General features: G+C 40.3%; 1 protein-coding gene across 3 annotated transcripts in view; it reads left to right on the plus strand.

Moving 5' to 3' along the window:
- srgap2 (SLIT-ROBO Rho GTPase activating protein 2) overlaps positions 1 to 15,109 on the plus strand; it is an 86,950-nt gene extending 71,841 nt beyond the window's left edge. For 2 of the 3 annotated variants that reach the window (XM_041781622.1, XM_041781631.1), the window contains exons 11-23: positions 1,669 to 1,696; positions 1,958 to 1,988; positions 2,699 to 2,759; positions 2,932 to 3,009; positions 3,133 to 3,267; positions 3,366 to 3,471; positions 6,227 to 6,451; positions 8,505 to 8,584; positions 8,922 to 9,120; positions 11,355 to 11,492; positions 11,631 to 11,850; positions 11,946 to 12,056; positions 12,136 to 15,109. In XM_041781622.1, the coding sequence (XP_041637556.1) occupies positions 1,669 to 1,696; positions 1,958 to 1,988; positions 2,699 to 2,759; positions 2,932 to 3,009; positions 3,133 to 3,267; positions 3,366 to 3,471; positions 6,227 to 6,451; positions 8,505 to 8,584; positions 8,922 to 9,120; positions 11,355 to 11,492; positions 11,631 to 11,850; positions 11,946 to 12,056; positions 12,136 to 12,681 (1,958 nt within the window). In that variant the 3' untranslated portion in view covers positions 12,682 to 15,109. The remainder of the gene's footprint in view (positions 1 to 1,668; positions 1,697 to 1,957; positions 1,989 to 2,698; positions 2,760 to 2,931; positions 3,010 to 3,132; positions 3,268 to 3,365; positions 3,472 to 6,226; positions 6,452 to 8,504; positions 8,585 to 8,921; positions 9,121 to 11,354; positions 11,493 to 11,630; positions 11,851 to 11,945; positions 12,057 to 12,135) is intronic. The other variant, XM_041781639.1, reaches the window with a different exon arrangement.
- Positions 15,110 to 16,041: the final 932 nt, after the last annotated feature.

Raw genomic sequence — 16,041 nt, forward strand, 5'->3', positions numbered from 1 at the left:
TGTATCAACACTAGCTATGCATTAATGTTACTAAACAAACCAATATAGCTATAAAGTAGCTTTAGCAAAGTGAAATGTAGCATGCCTAGCTCAAGCTAATGTGGCTACTTAGATGAAATACCTACATAGCTTACAAAGCTGCTTACTGAGTTTAGCGTTAGCTATGCTAGCTATGTAGCTAAATTTGCTAGATAGTCGCGTTTTCTATAGGTAAGCAATGTGAGCTTTATCAAATGTAGTTAAAGCCAGCTTCGCTATGTAGCTTATGCAGCGTATGTTGCTTATGTGGCTGCTTTGTGATCTTAGCTTTAGCTTCATTAGCTATGTAGCTTTTATCATGTAAACAGACTGTTTATAACCTGACACCAGATGGATTTGTTTCAGACATCCATCTGAAAATCCTCTAATACACAGCATTTGGGATAGGAAAGAACCTTGGACAAAAAAAAACTCAAGAGTGTGGTTGGATGAACGTTCTTTCTGTAACATTTTACGGGCCAGTCAGAGCAACAAAACACGTGACGTGGCCGCTAGCGAGGTGCGCCCCTATCGAAGAGTAAGTTCCATATAGAGCTGCATAGCGCGAACCATGGCGACTATAGACATGTCAGTATACAACTTTATTGTTTTTGAAGAGAAGAAAACTCAATGCTGTTCTTTGTTCTACTTTTAACGAAGAAATGTCATCAAGTTCTGATAAAACTGGCACTTTAGCAGCATCCACACTAATGTCTTCCGCCATAATTGCACCGGCCTCTTGTTGCTGCTTGCATATGTCACAACTCCGCCGTGCCCAAAGTACTGCCCCTTCTATTGGTCCTGTCACTTTCTAACCAGGCCCAAATGGTTCAGACTGGAGCTTTGTGAGATGGATTTGTCAGTGAGAAACAAGGAAACGTGCATATTCATCTGCTTTTGCAAGGTTGGACTGTTTACTCAGCTTCTTAAATGTTTTATCAGGTTTTAACTTTTCCTAACCATTATCATAGTCTTTTCACTAACCCTAAATGAAAGTTTAATCAGATTTTATTTTGAAAGTTTTAGCATGTATTTCTGTTCTGAGATATACGGCGACTCAGATGCTGCCAAACTGTCCTGGCGTGATTTGCAACATTCTGGAAGATTTCCTCTAACACTCAGTTTTGAGTATGCTACTGGAAAAATCCCTATTAAAAGGGCCATGTAGCCCTAGCACCTCACCCCAACCCTCCCTTCCAACAAGCAGGGACATCCTACCTTTTGGACGTGCACATGCAAAACATAGTGGTAGAGCCAAGTGTTGTGGACAAGGGGTGTATTGGGATCTAGCCAGGGTGCATCTTGTGCGTGTTTAGAGAGGGAGAGAAATGGGTGGCCCATGCAGGGAAGCAGAATAAGGTTAATACATAAAGCATGTGTTTATTTGTGTGTGTATAGAAGGCAAGGTCACCGTGACAATAAACACATGTGGATGCAGCTGTGTGTTACAGCGGGAGGAAGTGGTCAAATGTGTCTGCTTTTCCCAACCTGACGGGAAACGCTCTCCTTCATCGTGTGTGTGTGGCTTATGTGAGAAGTTTGTTTCTCCGTCCATCTGAAACTGCTTCCTCACGTGTTCTGTTGCTACTATAACCATCTATCTCTCTTTTTCTCCTCCCCTCCCCCTCTTCCTGTCTATCCCTCCTTTAGGTCAGAAGACTGACTGTTGCCTTGCCAGGTAGGTGTGGTGAAGGAAGGAAATATGCTCTTGCACACGCACGCACACATATATACCATAGCAAAGTTGAAGCTTGATTTCCTGGCAGCCTGGACTATTATTTTCCCCATGACTGTTTATAGATATTCTCAACACATGTGCATATGTGTCTGTGTATACAAATAGAGCGTTACCAGAGTTGTGAGTATAAATAGACTTTCTCCGGAGACATAATGACAGAGTGCTGTTTTACTTTCTCTCCCCTCTCTCCTCTTGGCGTAGTGGACGGAGGAACTCTTCAGTACGGAAGCAGGTAATTATCTGACATAAGTGCACGTGTTTGTCTTTGAGTGGCTATCAGCTCGTCATTAATGGCCTCAGAGCTTTGTAGTTTAACTCAAGCCATATGTTTTCTCACAGAATCCTCAATTTTAGCTCGTAAAAGGCTGACAGAGATTTGGTTGTGATCACTAGTACTGACACTCTAATTCAAACATTTATATCTACTGTTGAACATGTGCAGTTTGTTGTTGCACAGACATGAAGGCTAACACAACACAAAAGTGATCAAAAGAATCCCTCATTAGGGAACTCCATGATTGGAGCTCCCCCTTGTGGTCAAAGTGCAATATGACCATTTTCTCTCTTAAAAGCGTTTTCCAAATTCCTCGCTAAATTCTTGTTCATTTCTAATAAAAGCTGAAATATAAAAAAGATGTATCTTATTTCCAACCTGTTAAAGCCTCAGCTCCACAAAGTTAAGGATGCATGTTCTCTGACATCCACTCCCTGCCATACCTCCTGGTGATTTCTGGAAATCCCAAATAAACAAAGGAAAAGAAAAAAAAGGCACTGTCTCCTAGCAACTGCTGACTACTGCGCCCAATATCTACCCCATACACACAAACGTGTGCTCCAGTGCATGTGTTGGGAAATCCTCTTGACAAGAAGTGTGTATTAATTTCCAGCCTCTCATGTCGTCTTCCTCTATCGGGACTAATTCTTCTCCTTCCTCTATTTTAGGACTCGGGTGAAGCCATTCCTTTGATGGTGGAGAGCTGCATCCGCTTTATCAGTCGCCATGGTGAGGGAAATGTTCCTGTGGTTTACGATTTGCTTTTTCCCTACACTGATAAGATGAAATGTAACGTGACTGGACTTGTTGACATGTATTCTAATTCTTAATATACAAAACACACAATCTCTGGAGCTTTAAAATTGTTAGTATTAATAATTGCATGTTAATCTTTGTTTAGGTTTGCAGCATGAGGGCATTTTCAGAGTTTCAGGCTCTCAGGTTGAAGTCAATGACATCAAAAATGCTTTTGAGAGAGGTAAGACTAAGCTGAAAGGAGACAAACTTATCAAAACAAGCAAAGTTTTTCCAGCACTTTATTGTCTTTTTTCTCCCTCTCCTTCTTCCTCCCACTTCTCTGTATCTTCCTGTCCGGATGTAGGTGAGGACCCGCTGGCAGGGGACCAGAATGACCATGACATGGACTCCATCGCTGGCGTCCTAAAGCTCTACTTTAGAGGACTGGACCAAGCCCTTTTCCCTAAGGAAGTGTTCCATGATCTCATATCCTGTGTCTGTGAGTCCGTCATCCTTTTGTCTGTTTTGTGAGTGTATGTTTCTGTTCCTGACTGTGTGAGTAATCTCCTGGGTGTCATGGTTGCGTTTATTTTCCAGCGATGGAGAGTCTGCAGGAGCGAGCAGTCCACATCAAGAAAGGTCTGCAATCCCTGCCGAGCAAAACACTCATTGTTATGAGATACCTGTTTGCTTTCCTCAATCAGTGAGTAACCCTTACACATACACATGAACACAGTAAAAATCTGGTGTAAACCAGTAGATTCAGATAAAAAATATACATCTGCTTAATTTTAAAACGGTTAGTTTTGAACAAGATATTACTTCTAAGTAACAAAGTCAAGTCAGCAGTTTAACTGTAAAACAGGAGTAAACTCCCCATTGTTTAATATTTGAGTTTCACAGTACCTCAGACTGGAGGCAAACAGTCCAAATGTTTGTTTTTGTTTTTGTAGTTTCAGAAATTGTGAGCAAATAGACAACATATACAGTATCAGTGTAGTTTTAGTGGGCTGTGGAAATTTACAGTACCGATAAAAAGTATTCACCCCTTTGGTTGTTTTGCCCTTTTATTGATTTCATGAATCTTGGTCATTATAATTTGGCTTTTTTGGGGAAAAAAAAAAGTCTTTTATGTCAAAGGTCTGGGCTCTGGGGTTGGGGCTTTGACTCAGCCACTCCAGATCATTCACCTGTCATCTTTAAATCATCCTGTGTTGCTTTCACTGTATGCTCCAGGTCATTGTCTTGCTGGAAAATAAATCTTCTCCTAAGCTGTAGTAGTCTTGCAGACTGAATAAGATTGTCTTCTGGTATTGTCTTGTATTTTGCCGCATTTATTTTACCCTCTACCTTTACAACCCTTTGAGGGCTGGCAGCAGAGAAGCATCCACACAGCATGATGCTGCCACTACTGTGCTTCACATTTGGGATGGTGTGTTTGTGGTGATGTGCAGTGTTTTGTGTCTGCCAAACATAGTGTCTTGTCTGATGACAAAAAGCACCATTTTGGTCTCATCAGACCAAAGAACTTTATCCCACTTAACCATGGAGTCTCCCACATATCTTTTGGTGAACTCTCCTCCAGATTTAATACAAGTTTTCTTCAACAGTGGCTTTCTCTTTTCCACTCTCCCTTAAAGCTTTGACTGGTGAAGACCTGTGAAACAGTTGTTGTATGCAGAGTTTCCCATCTCAGCTGCTGAAGTTTGCAACTCCTTCAGAGTAGTCAAAGGTGTCAGATTTAAAAATGCACCATATTCCTTCCATTTCTGTGCCTTTGAAAATGTTTGGTATCCATCCCCTGACTTAAACTTTTTGACAATCTTTTCTCTGAGTTGCTTTAAGTGTTCTTTTGCTTTCATGATGAAATGGTAGCCAGGAATACTGTTTAACCAGTGACTGGACATTCCAGACACAGGTGTCTTAAGACTTCAGTCACTTGAGACACATTCACTGAACTCAAGTCATCCAAATTCCACTTAATGTGAGACGACTAGCACCGATTGGCTGGACACCGTTTAAATTAGGTCAATCACATTAAAGGGGCTGAATATTTATGCTGTCACTTATTTTATGTTACATATTTTTTATTTGATTGGCATTACTTTGTAGAAATCTGTTTTCACTTTAACATGAAAGAGTTTTTAATTTTTTTGTCAAAGAAAGCCAAATTATATTTATCATGATGGATTTATATAATAATTCAAAGGGTAAAACATACCCTTTTTATATGCACTGTCATAGGCTAATGTTTGAACATAGTTCCTGAACACAAGTATTCAAAGTATTCTTTTGATCAGAGACTAGAAGTACAAAAATATATTTTAAATACACTTGAATTCTGTATAAGTATGAAGAACTAAAAATGTGTTGTGAGTTTAAAGCACACTTGGGGTAACTATCCTTAAAATCAATCACTTTATCTGTAAAGATATACCAATATTCTTTAAGTAGCCTTGCACTTAATGACAAAATAGTAGATTATACCACTAAAACAATGACTAGAAAGAGATTTTCTTTTAAATGACATTACATATGATCTTAGGAAAATCAAATGCACCTTGAAAACAACTCTCTGTATCCTCCAATGTTACCCCATAAACACCAAGTGGTTTCATAAACATCAGACTGAGGTTAAGAGCCTTTCATTTGGCCTTCTCACACCATATCTAAACACCCTGTAACCTTTGCGGGATGTCAAGTGTTTTCCCTTATAAAAGCTCTCAGTGCAAACAGTATTTCTATTTCTTCATTACTCAGAAAACACTCTGGTGTCTCACATCCTTGAGAAATGATTCAATTTTCCACTTCAAGCTTAGTGTATTTTTATAGGTCATTATACAGACAGTTCCTCGCTAACATGAGTCACAAACCATGGCTGTGAAAGAAAACAAACAAAGATGAAGCCTTGCAAAGAGCACTGGCGGATAGGAGCTAATTTGAATAAGTGTCAGGAAAAAGAGTCAATATGGTTCATATGTCAAAAATGTTTTAGTGTAGTTTACTTTATACCAAGTTCTCATTAAACATCAGTATTGATCACATTCATATTTCTGCGTTGTGCGATTCATCTTTTGAATTTACATCAAACACTCGGTAGAGGAAGAAAGAGAGAAGGGAGAAATGAGACGTGAGAGATGTGATATTTGAGACTCCTGGGTAAAGCAAGCAGTCCCAGACAGAAGGGGAGCTTCTTCTTTACTTGAGTGATTTATAATCTCCCCAATGCTCCTGCTTCTTCTCACGAACTGACACTGACACATCATTAAAGCGTCCATCACTGGCACCACAGTGTACAAATGATGTATGGATGCAGGACTGGGGGTTGTTTACAGTTGGATATAAATGACAAGTCCTGGTTGTTGATGTGAACTATCAGGTTGGTATATATTATGTTGTTTAGAAATAAGAGTGATTTAATACCTTCTAAACAATTCTGCTGCCTCTCCTTTTCTCAGTCTGTCTCAGTACAGCGAGGAGAACATGATGGACCCCTACAACCTAGCCATCTGCTTCGGCCCCACCCTGATGTCTGTCCCTGAGGGCCATGACCAGGTCTCCTGCCAGGCCCACGTCAACGAGCTCATTAAAACCATCATCATCCACCATGACACCATCTTCCCTGGACCGCAGGACCTGCAGGGCCCCATCTACACAATCCCTGGCGCTGGAGATGACTTCTGGTGAGAGCCGGGGCTGTGATAGTTCATGTAGGGGTAGAATTTAAATTGCTAAAGCTGGTAGCACAGCAGGAAAAGTCTCGTCTAATTTTCATCTAACTACAAGGGGTTTGGAGATGATGAAGAGGCCAGAGAAAGGGGTTGGGGGTGGGGGTATCAGGGGGTTGATTTAGGGGCTGCTGTGGAGTGACAGGGGGGCCCGGGTTGTCTACTCCACTCAGGGCCAGGGGGCCACGAGGATCAGCTTTCCCTCCATCACACAGAGATTAAAGCACCGCCTGACCGCCTCAGCCTTGGGAGAGCACAGCGCACACAAACTCACACTCAACAATACACACAGGGGCCAGCTTTCAATTTTACTGTAATGACAAGCCTGGGCACCAGTTATTGTGATCACTGCCAGTCAGTGCAGTGTTTAGACTGGAGTAGTAGCTCTACGCTTCCCCTCCTAGACGGAAAATATGTCAGCTGGTCGTTTTGGTTTTATTGCTCTCTTTTTGTCTGTGCTCAATGCTGAAAGTACACATATTTAAAAAATTCTTCAGATGAACAACAACAAAAATGTATCCACAAATAGGAGAACAAAACAGCAGGACAGAGATAAAAAATATATACATATATAGCAGAACCCCAACAGTACAAGAACCTTACCAACCAATTTATAAGACTGCTAATAATAAAATACAATTCTAAAAGGAGTTTGCAAGTTATCAAATAATTTCTGTGGTTAACCATGATTAATCTCTGTTTTGAAATTCTACTATTTGTATATGAAACTGTATTTTATTATTGTTTTTATTTTGGATTGTTGTACTGTCTCAACCAAGGGTAATGCTCTAGGTGCTAGCATGCTTTTATTTTTAAGTAAAGGAACTGAAGATTGTGACATAAACTTAAGCACTGAAAAAAGGAACTTGTTATGGATTCAAAATAAAATAAGGAAATGATAGATAAAGTAAGTGTTTGATGCAGATTACTTTTGACTTGTCCATGGAGCTGTCTGTAAGTGTTTTTTAAGTGAAATTAGGCATTTCAAGTTGACAATGTGCAGTTGTACAACCAAAATATCAAACATGTCAGAAATCCATCCAACCAGTTGGGAGCAGCTGGCTGGGCAGTGTTCAGCCATCATGTCCTCCTGTACACTTCAAGAAAAACACTGTACAATCAGGCTGAAAGATGGCCAGACCAAAGTTATTATAGTTAAATTAACTAAATAACTAAAACAAAAATGTAAAAATCATTTTAGTGGCATACTAATTGCCATGTGCACTCAAGCCTGGAGGGTGTAAAATGGTCTGATTTCATTGGAGAAGACTTCAACCAACTAATATTTTAGGTCTTGAGTTGTACCTAAATAACATATTTAAATGAATAAAAAGTGAAAAGTGAAGAGTAACTTTTTGAATTTATTCTACATGATTGTATAATGCTCAATTTTTATGGGGCCTTTTGGGTCTCACCCCTGAAAAGTACGTCTTATTTTTGCAAAATTAAAACAAAAAGAAAATTCCAATTTCCTAATTCTAATCTAAAAATTCATTCTAATTTTTTGAGACACTGAATTTTGGGTTTTCTTATCTGTAAGCTATAATCATCAACATTTCAAGAAATAAAGGCTTGAAATATTTCACTCTATGTGTAACAAGTCTATATAATATATGAGTTTCACTTTCAGAAAAGAGTGACAAAAAATATTGAACTTTTTCATGGTATTCTAATTTTTTGAGACATACCTGTACTTTTACTCCTGAAACCAGTCAATCCTTTCCATAGCCCTGGATGCATCTAAGCTTAAGTCCAGGGGTCGTGGGTGCAAAAATCTAAAAGGGGACTGATATCAAATTTAGCAGAAATAAATAAGTAAATAATAAAAAATAGAAGTACTGTACGAGAGGCAGGGAAAACATTGCTGTCTTGTGGTGCCTAAAGTGTGAGCCTGTGTGATTTAATAGAATATGAGGTCAGGCAGTGAGTCAAAAACATATGAAGGTGGTTCTTTGACTTGACTTTGTTTTTGTGTCCTCTAACCATGTCTACTCTGTGTCTACTGTAGTGACAGCCCACACTGTGAGCCCCCCCTAGTGGAAGAGCCTGCACCTGACACCATCTCTGTCCGCAACAACAGTGAAGATGGTAAGAAAAACATGCAGACATGCATGCGCACACTTCTGGTATATACATATGCCGTAATTATGCAGAACTTACAGGCCAGTGTACTCCACCAGTTTTAAGAGATCCCACCCTTCCTTTCTCACCAGTAACCTTGTTTGGCTCTAACCTTTAAACACAGCTCACATCCTGCTTCCAGTAACCTGTTTATTATGCTGCTTTTGTCACTGCTCAGCACTTTAACATTTGTGCAGTCACCATTAACCCGCTTTGCACTAATATTGCTTCCCGTCTCTACAACTTTTCTCTCCTCTGCCTCTCTGTTTCTTCTTGTGTCTGTCCACCCTCCTCTGAATCTCAGGCTCCTTGGCTGTTTCAGAGTCCGATCCCATCGAAGCCATTGCTCGGTTCGACTACTCTGGCCGGACTCCTCGAGAGCTTTCATTCAAGAAGGGGGCTTCTCTGCTTCTGTACCAGAGAGCCTCTGATGACTGGTGGGAAGGACGACACAATGGAGTGGATGGACTTGTGCCACATCAGTACATCGTGGTCCAAGACATGTAAGATACACTACTGCATTACCACTGCTAGTTACAACCATATATGCATAAAGAACAGAAAATAAGAGCTGCTTTTTTTCACCTACTCTCATGATCTTCGGCAATAGCAAACACCTAGACAGGACACTTTGCACTTGTTTTACAACTTTGCCAAAAGTAAACACACAGAAAGTCTTTCACAGGAAATCCTTCTTACCAAGGAAGCTAATCTGATAACTTATGATAGCACATCTAGCACACAGCACACAGTTTGCTTTTTAGATAAAAGTGATATCTACACTTTTGTGCACGCAAACAACGTAAGCAAACACAAAAATAGGACTTATAAAAAAGTGAGCTCTGTCAAAGTAATCTGATTGAACGGATAGATATTCCATAAGTGCCACAAAATCACTGTGACTTTTACAATAAACACCAACTAATGTTAATTTACAATACATTGAACAATCTTATAAATCAATCTGATGCTTCATAATCACAAAACAGACCTCAGTGTCACCAGTTTATGATAAATAAAAAGTCCCAAATAAATTTGCATAAATCTGACTAGCTTGTGGTTTGCCATGGATACAAACAGAGCAGCAAGACTGCAGCAGGATGTTGAGGTAGCTTGGCAACAGTCCAGTTTCACTCAAGTTGTTGAACTTGTTAGGTTGGCTGGAAAAAAGGATCTGTTGTTGATTATTACCTTTATCATAGTAGCTTGTAGATAGGGATAACATTCTTAGACCTCCTATGAAAATTTCAGTATTTCCCAAGTTTTGTTAAACATAGAAAGGAATTTTTACCATAACTTTTCCAAAAATACTAGTTGTAGTTTATTTTGGATGCTTACATTTATTTTTTGCACATAGAAACATAGCCCCCTTTAGAACTAACCTTTTGTTGAGCCATAGCACAAACCACTGCTGTGTAATGATGTTACTTAACTTTGTAATGCTCAAAGCTTTTAAAATCAAGTTAAAAATGAGGGTTATCTTCCAGTTTACACACAGTACAAGAACTTCAATAAGGGTTTGAGCTGTCACTTGAGAAAGGAATTACATAAAGATGGAAGGAATCATTAAGATAGAAGGAATGTGTGAAGATTTTGAAAGAAAACCTCAAGCAGTCAGCAGCAAAACTGGGTCTGGGTCATCCCTTTGTCTTCCAACAACCCAAAACATACGTCACTCCTGGTGAAGAACTCCCTCCAGAAGACCAATTTGAATGTTACTGACTGGCCTTCATAAAGCCCTGACTTGAATGCTATTGAAAATCTGTGGGGTGAACTGAAGACTAAGGTCCGTGCCAGAAGACCATCAAATCTGGAGGCATTGGAGAGATCCACCAAAAAAGAATGGACTGGGATTCCTCAGGAAACGAATCTGAGACTTTTTGAAAACTACAACAAACAACTGCAGGCTGTTATCAAGCAAGAAGGAGACAAACTGACTGTTAGCATCAGGGGGGCTAATAATTTAAACCTTGGTCATTTTTTGGTTTTTGCAAAATAATGTTGTAATGTTTATGTGTGAAGAGTAAAATAATGTAAGCATCCAAAATTCAACTAGGATGTCTGGAAACGCTGTGTTAAAAATTCTTTGTTCTGTTTAACAGCACTTGGGAAATACTTAAAAATTGAAAATTTCATATAGGGGCTAATAATTTTGTCCTCACCTGTAACTTCAGTAAAAGTGCTGTCAGACTAAAGGTTGTGATTTTGTTATGAATATCAGCACTGCTGTCATATCTGTGGCCCTGCTATCTATGACCAAATCACCACAATGCAGATATTTAGTACAGCATCACAGTCTTGAGTGTAAAACTATCCTAAATACATGGTGGTAGTAAATCATTTGTAATGGTTCATAAAAACGGCTGTGAGAAAGAAAGCTGTGCTCACCTGTAGTCGTAGAAGACTTAATTATAAAGGCTGACAAATGCTTGACTTCCCCTTTAAGTTACTTTTTGGGTTTAACCCTTTGTTTTCTGAATAGATAAAAACCTTTTGCTGATCAGTGTTAGCAGTAGTTTTTATCATTGCTTATGCAGCTTTACATCTCTCTACTGTGGTCTGTTTGAATATGAGTCAAAGTCTGTGCTGTTACTGCTGATAAAAAGCTAAGCTGAACTTGGGTGAAGTTTCTCTGTCAGTAGTTGTGTATCAGCATGAGACACAGTTCCTCCTCTGCTGGTTTGATGTGGGATCAAGGCTCAGCAGTGATTCAACTGCTTTTGTTTGTTTGTTTCAGGTCTGACGGAGGAAGGGGAAGTCCAAAGCCTGATATGGACAGCAGGGACCTGCTGGAGGAGAGGGTGGCGACAAGAGGCAGTGCTGCTTCACCTACTGGAGCTCATGTGGCTGACATCTACCTGGCCAACCTGAACAAGTGAGTTCATGTTCACTAACAAACTATTTGAAGTATACTTTGTATAGCTATAGTAGATTTTCGTTTTCATCTTTAGTCTTTTTTATCACAGAAAATTGAAATGACAAAACTTTGTTGTTGACATTTCCTCTCTGTCAGGTTGAGGAAACGTCCCGAGTCCAGCGGCATCAGAAGAACTTTCCGTGGTTCTGAGAGCGAGAGCACCAGTCCGGGAACCAGCGCAGGAGGAAGTGGAGGTGTGAGAACAGCCTCTCTCCCTGTTGGAGGGGCTCTGGTTAAAGAAACAGGAGACAAACGGCCTGTAAGTGCTCACAGCATCCTCAACTCAGTCACCCGCCATTCCTCTCTAAAGACCAAGGTATAGTAACATTTGAAATTAAAAAAAATAAAGTGAATGGATGGTTTTGTCTAGTTTAGCAAGTATTTAATTCATAATGCTGTACAAAAATACAGGTGGAGAGTCCACAGTTACGCAAAACAACTACAGCAGGGCGCTCTAAGAGCTTCAGCAACCACAGACCCCTAGACCCTGAGGTCTTCTCTCAGGTGGAGCAGAGCTCACAGGTATGACCTCACTTAACAGATTAGACTCTCCTCCTGATACTTGAGCTGTTTTCTTTGCTAACATTATCTTTGTCTGCAGGACATGGAGGCTACTGGGCTGAGTGAGATCAGCAAGCTGGAGAGACAGGGCACCTCCAAACACACGCACACCCCTGACGTGGTCTTGGACACACTGGAGCAGCTGAAAAGCGTGGGTGGAGGAGGAGCATCAGAGCCCTCCAGCCCGCTCCACTCCCGTCTGCTGAGGGACGGCGAAGGAGGCCCCTCGCATGCCCATCCGCTTCAACGCAGCGCTTCCTCTGCCAGCGACGTGCCTTCCTCCTTCCGCCAATCAAAGAGCCAGCCGCGGAGCCCCCTGCCCTCTGCCACCTCCCCGTCCCTCTCCTCCTCCTCCCTGTCCTCCTCTGTACCTTCCTTTAGAGAGCTTCGACCCCCAGCAACAAGGCCCAAGCCGGTGGTGTTCCCAAAAGGTGGAGGAGGAAGCGGGAGCCCAGCTATGGGTTCCCCAACCTCCACGGTTCCCCCTACACCTCCCCCTCCTCCTGCAGGCCACACACACTCTCTCCCTCACACCCCTCCACCTCCACCTCCACCCCAATCTAATGACAAATCCTGCCCTGCTTAGGACCTCTAATTCTGATCTGAAAGTTACAAACACTTCGATTCTTACAGCTCTTTTATCAGGTGCAGAAAGCACTTCTTTTCTTTCTAACCCACTACTCATGTGTAGCATTCACTTCTTCATTTCCAGGAGGGGTCCTAAAGATTCCCTCTCCCTTCAGACTGTCAAGAGTTACTTCTGCCCTCTCCTGGCAGCTCTGCTATTACATGTAAACTATCAGAGGGTGTAGATCAGTGGAAACACCCTTCAAAGACTTGTTCTTTGCCACCACAGAGATTCCAGGCATCCCTGGATTTTCCAGTCTTTCGCAAGGGAACAGAACTTGGGATGAACACTTAAGAGAAAAACAACTTACATTCACTTGATTGTGATGTTTGAAATTGTATTTGAGTGGGCGTGCAAGTGTTACCTGCCTTTACACACAGATCTAAATGAGGAACAAAAAGCACTGTTTGATTTTTGTATAGTAGACATGACAGGTTTTCTTTTTTCTTTCTTTACTTTTTAATGACCCATGACTAGCGGACTGGAAGAAAGGAGCGTTTGATTCCTTGACAATAGACTGTGAAATGCTAAGCTCTCACTCTGTGTAGAAATGAAACTCACTGACTTGCTGCTTCAGAAGTGGAATAGGATGGGAGATAAAGGTGGACTTGTGGGATGATGAAAGGAAAGAAAACTGGGCCAAATATCAGTGTAAGTCGTGATCAAGAGCTTTATTTTTCTCTCTTCTTCCAGTGTTTGATATGTTGGTGTTTTTTTAATTTTTAAATATTGCTGTTCAGTACTAGCACCACAACAGGAGCATAGCAGGAAAGTTCTCCAACACCTAACAATGCTGACAGTCATTTTAAATCCAAAAATAGCAATAAAAATAATAATAAAGGCTGATAGTTTAAGGCATTAGGCTGCTTCTCTCCTGCAGCTCTATTACGTATGTAGAGGACCACTGAAACCCAGCATTTTTACGCTGGACTCTACTCACACATACACAAACGTCTCCTCCAAATGTATGTGTGATGGTGTTTTGTGGCAGCTAAACGCCGTTCAGGTTTTCCTTGCATGCTGGGGCCATAGACAGCAGCTAAAATGGCAAGCTTGCTGGTTGCAACAGTGTCTATATCTGCAGTATAACAAAAAAAGAACATCAAAAAGCTTGCTCCTTTAACTATACTCTTCAGACTTAACAGAAAAAAGGGTTTTATTATTCTAATGGTGTGTATGTATGTGTAATAATCATAATGATAACTGGAAGCATGGAGCTGGAGATCCTCCAGAGTGTGTTTAAATAGAAGCACAACCAACCACCTCATCCAATGCGTTCTTAAGCAAAGTTTGCTTTTATTTTTTGTAGTGGTTTATCAATACTCAGCATCCTTAATGGTTAAATGTCAAACTGTGTAGCTGTCGGGGTGTGTTCATGTGTGTGAGCATGCGTGGATGTTGAGTATGTGCACATTAACCCCGCCCTTTGCCACGCATCATAATAAAGGGATGCCACCCAACAGCAACAGTAAGGAGACATACAGGAAACTTTGTACCAGCAGCTTTTGTGCTGAATAAATATGCACTGTGTAAATGTGAGCAGATAAAAACACCTGCAGGGATACGTGAAACGTCTCTTCTTTGGTCACTGCTGTAACAACACCAGTGGCAGACCAGCTTTAAGAAAAGGGGTGAGACGCTCAAATCAAAGGACTTAAACTTTTGTCTTTCTATGAAACGTTTCGCCAAAATGTATCTTTGCAAAATTAAATCTGATGATGATTTTAGGAATATGTGAAAAGTTTTGCAAACACTGACACATGCAGTTCAGGGTGAACTGAATAAAGCCTTTTTTAAAAATGTATTTCTTGAGTATTGAACTCATTTTATCCTCATGTGGCCCTCTACCACGCTTTGCTCCTCCGCCCAGACATAACAGCACATACTGCATTCCTTTATGCTCTCTACCAGGTAATGAATCGTAATGATTATAAAATAAATCTCTGTATACTACCGTTTGTGTACTGCCTGGTGTATTTGCGTTTGCTCTTACCTCATTTTGACAACTGGAGGGAACACATAGTATACAGATATGCAGGGGGGTTGGTTGGTGTGTTTTGTTCTGAGGAGCTGGGACCCTCAAAAATCTCAAATCAATCATTGTGCACTTGACCAACTTGGCTTGGGTGTGGACTAACTGTGTGGGGATGATATGTTGGATTTGAATATTGTTAAATATGCATTTTTGTGTCGATTTGAAACAACAGCAGAACTAAAAAAAAGACTGTAATGTCAAATCTATTTATAGTTGTCTCTGTATTACTGGAGAATCCTGTGTTCAGATGTACTTTGTATATACAATGTTGTACATTACAGAGGTACACTCTTTTTTTGGTACAATATTGTACAGTAATAGCAATAGTAGTTTAATCAAATAGGCCTTATATAATTCTATGTGTAGTTCTTGTAGTAGATCTGTTTTTTAATAAACATTGCTTGCTATAAAAATCTTGAGTGTCTTGTTTATAATTATGAAATATCCTATATTCTTTGAACTGATAAGTGAATATACAGATGGATGACTATAGAACATACTGAAAACTGTATGGACCAACAATACTTAACACAAAAGCATTATCTAAGCCCAAGTTGATGCATTTTATCAACAAAGTAGCTATGTACGGAAGCCCAGAATGGCAAACCAGGAGGCAATACTAATCCATTTTGAAGTCTTGCTTTTATTTTTACCACTGTGTATTTGCTACAGTAGCTTGTCATCAATCGTTTTACATTTGATTTGTGAAATGGTTGGGAAAAGGATGAGACTGCATTTTTTTTTTTTTTTTTCATACAAGTGCATACATGTTGAATGTCATTTTGATCTAAAATTCACATAGATTAACCCCAAAAATGTGTATTTTTAACAGTTTTTTCCCACCTCCTTTAAAGACAATACAGGAATTTTCCTGGGAAGGTTTAAAAAAAATGGGGCACTGGTAGCCTTATAGTTGTGCCCGTGCACCCCATGTACAGAGGCTTGTTGTCCTGAAATTGGGTGGGCTCAGTAGCTACCATGTAAGCTTGGGCCGGCTGAAGTTCATTGACCACAAAATAATCTATATCAGTGTTGCGTCTAACGGGAAAAGAGCATTTTATTTTTCTCATTTTATTTAGGGAGCTTTCTTGGGTAATGTTACGTGTTTCCCCCTCAAACGTGTTGTTTATTTTCATATATTTTTCCGCTGGCCGTTCATAAGGTGAAAGTGTGACATTTGATCCACAAGGATTTGACTTGAAAAGTTATGCTTTTGTGATTTCTTTACAGATAAGAAAAATATCAAAATATATAGGCTATTGGGGATTGCAGTTAAGTTAAAC

The sequence above is a fragment of the Cheilinus undulatus genome, linkage group 3 (assembly GCF_018320785.1).
Source record: "Cheilinus undulatus linkage group 3, ASM1832078v1, whole genome shotgun sequence".
Taxonomy (NCBI): Eukaryota; Metazoa; Chordata; class Actinopteri; order Labriformes; family Labridae; genus Cheilinus; species Cheilinus undulatus.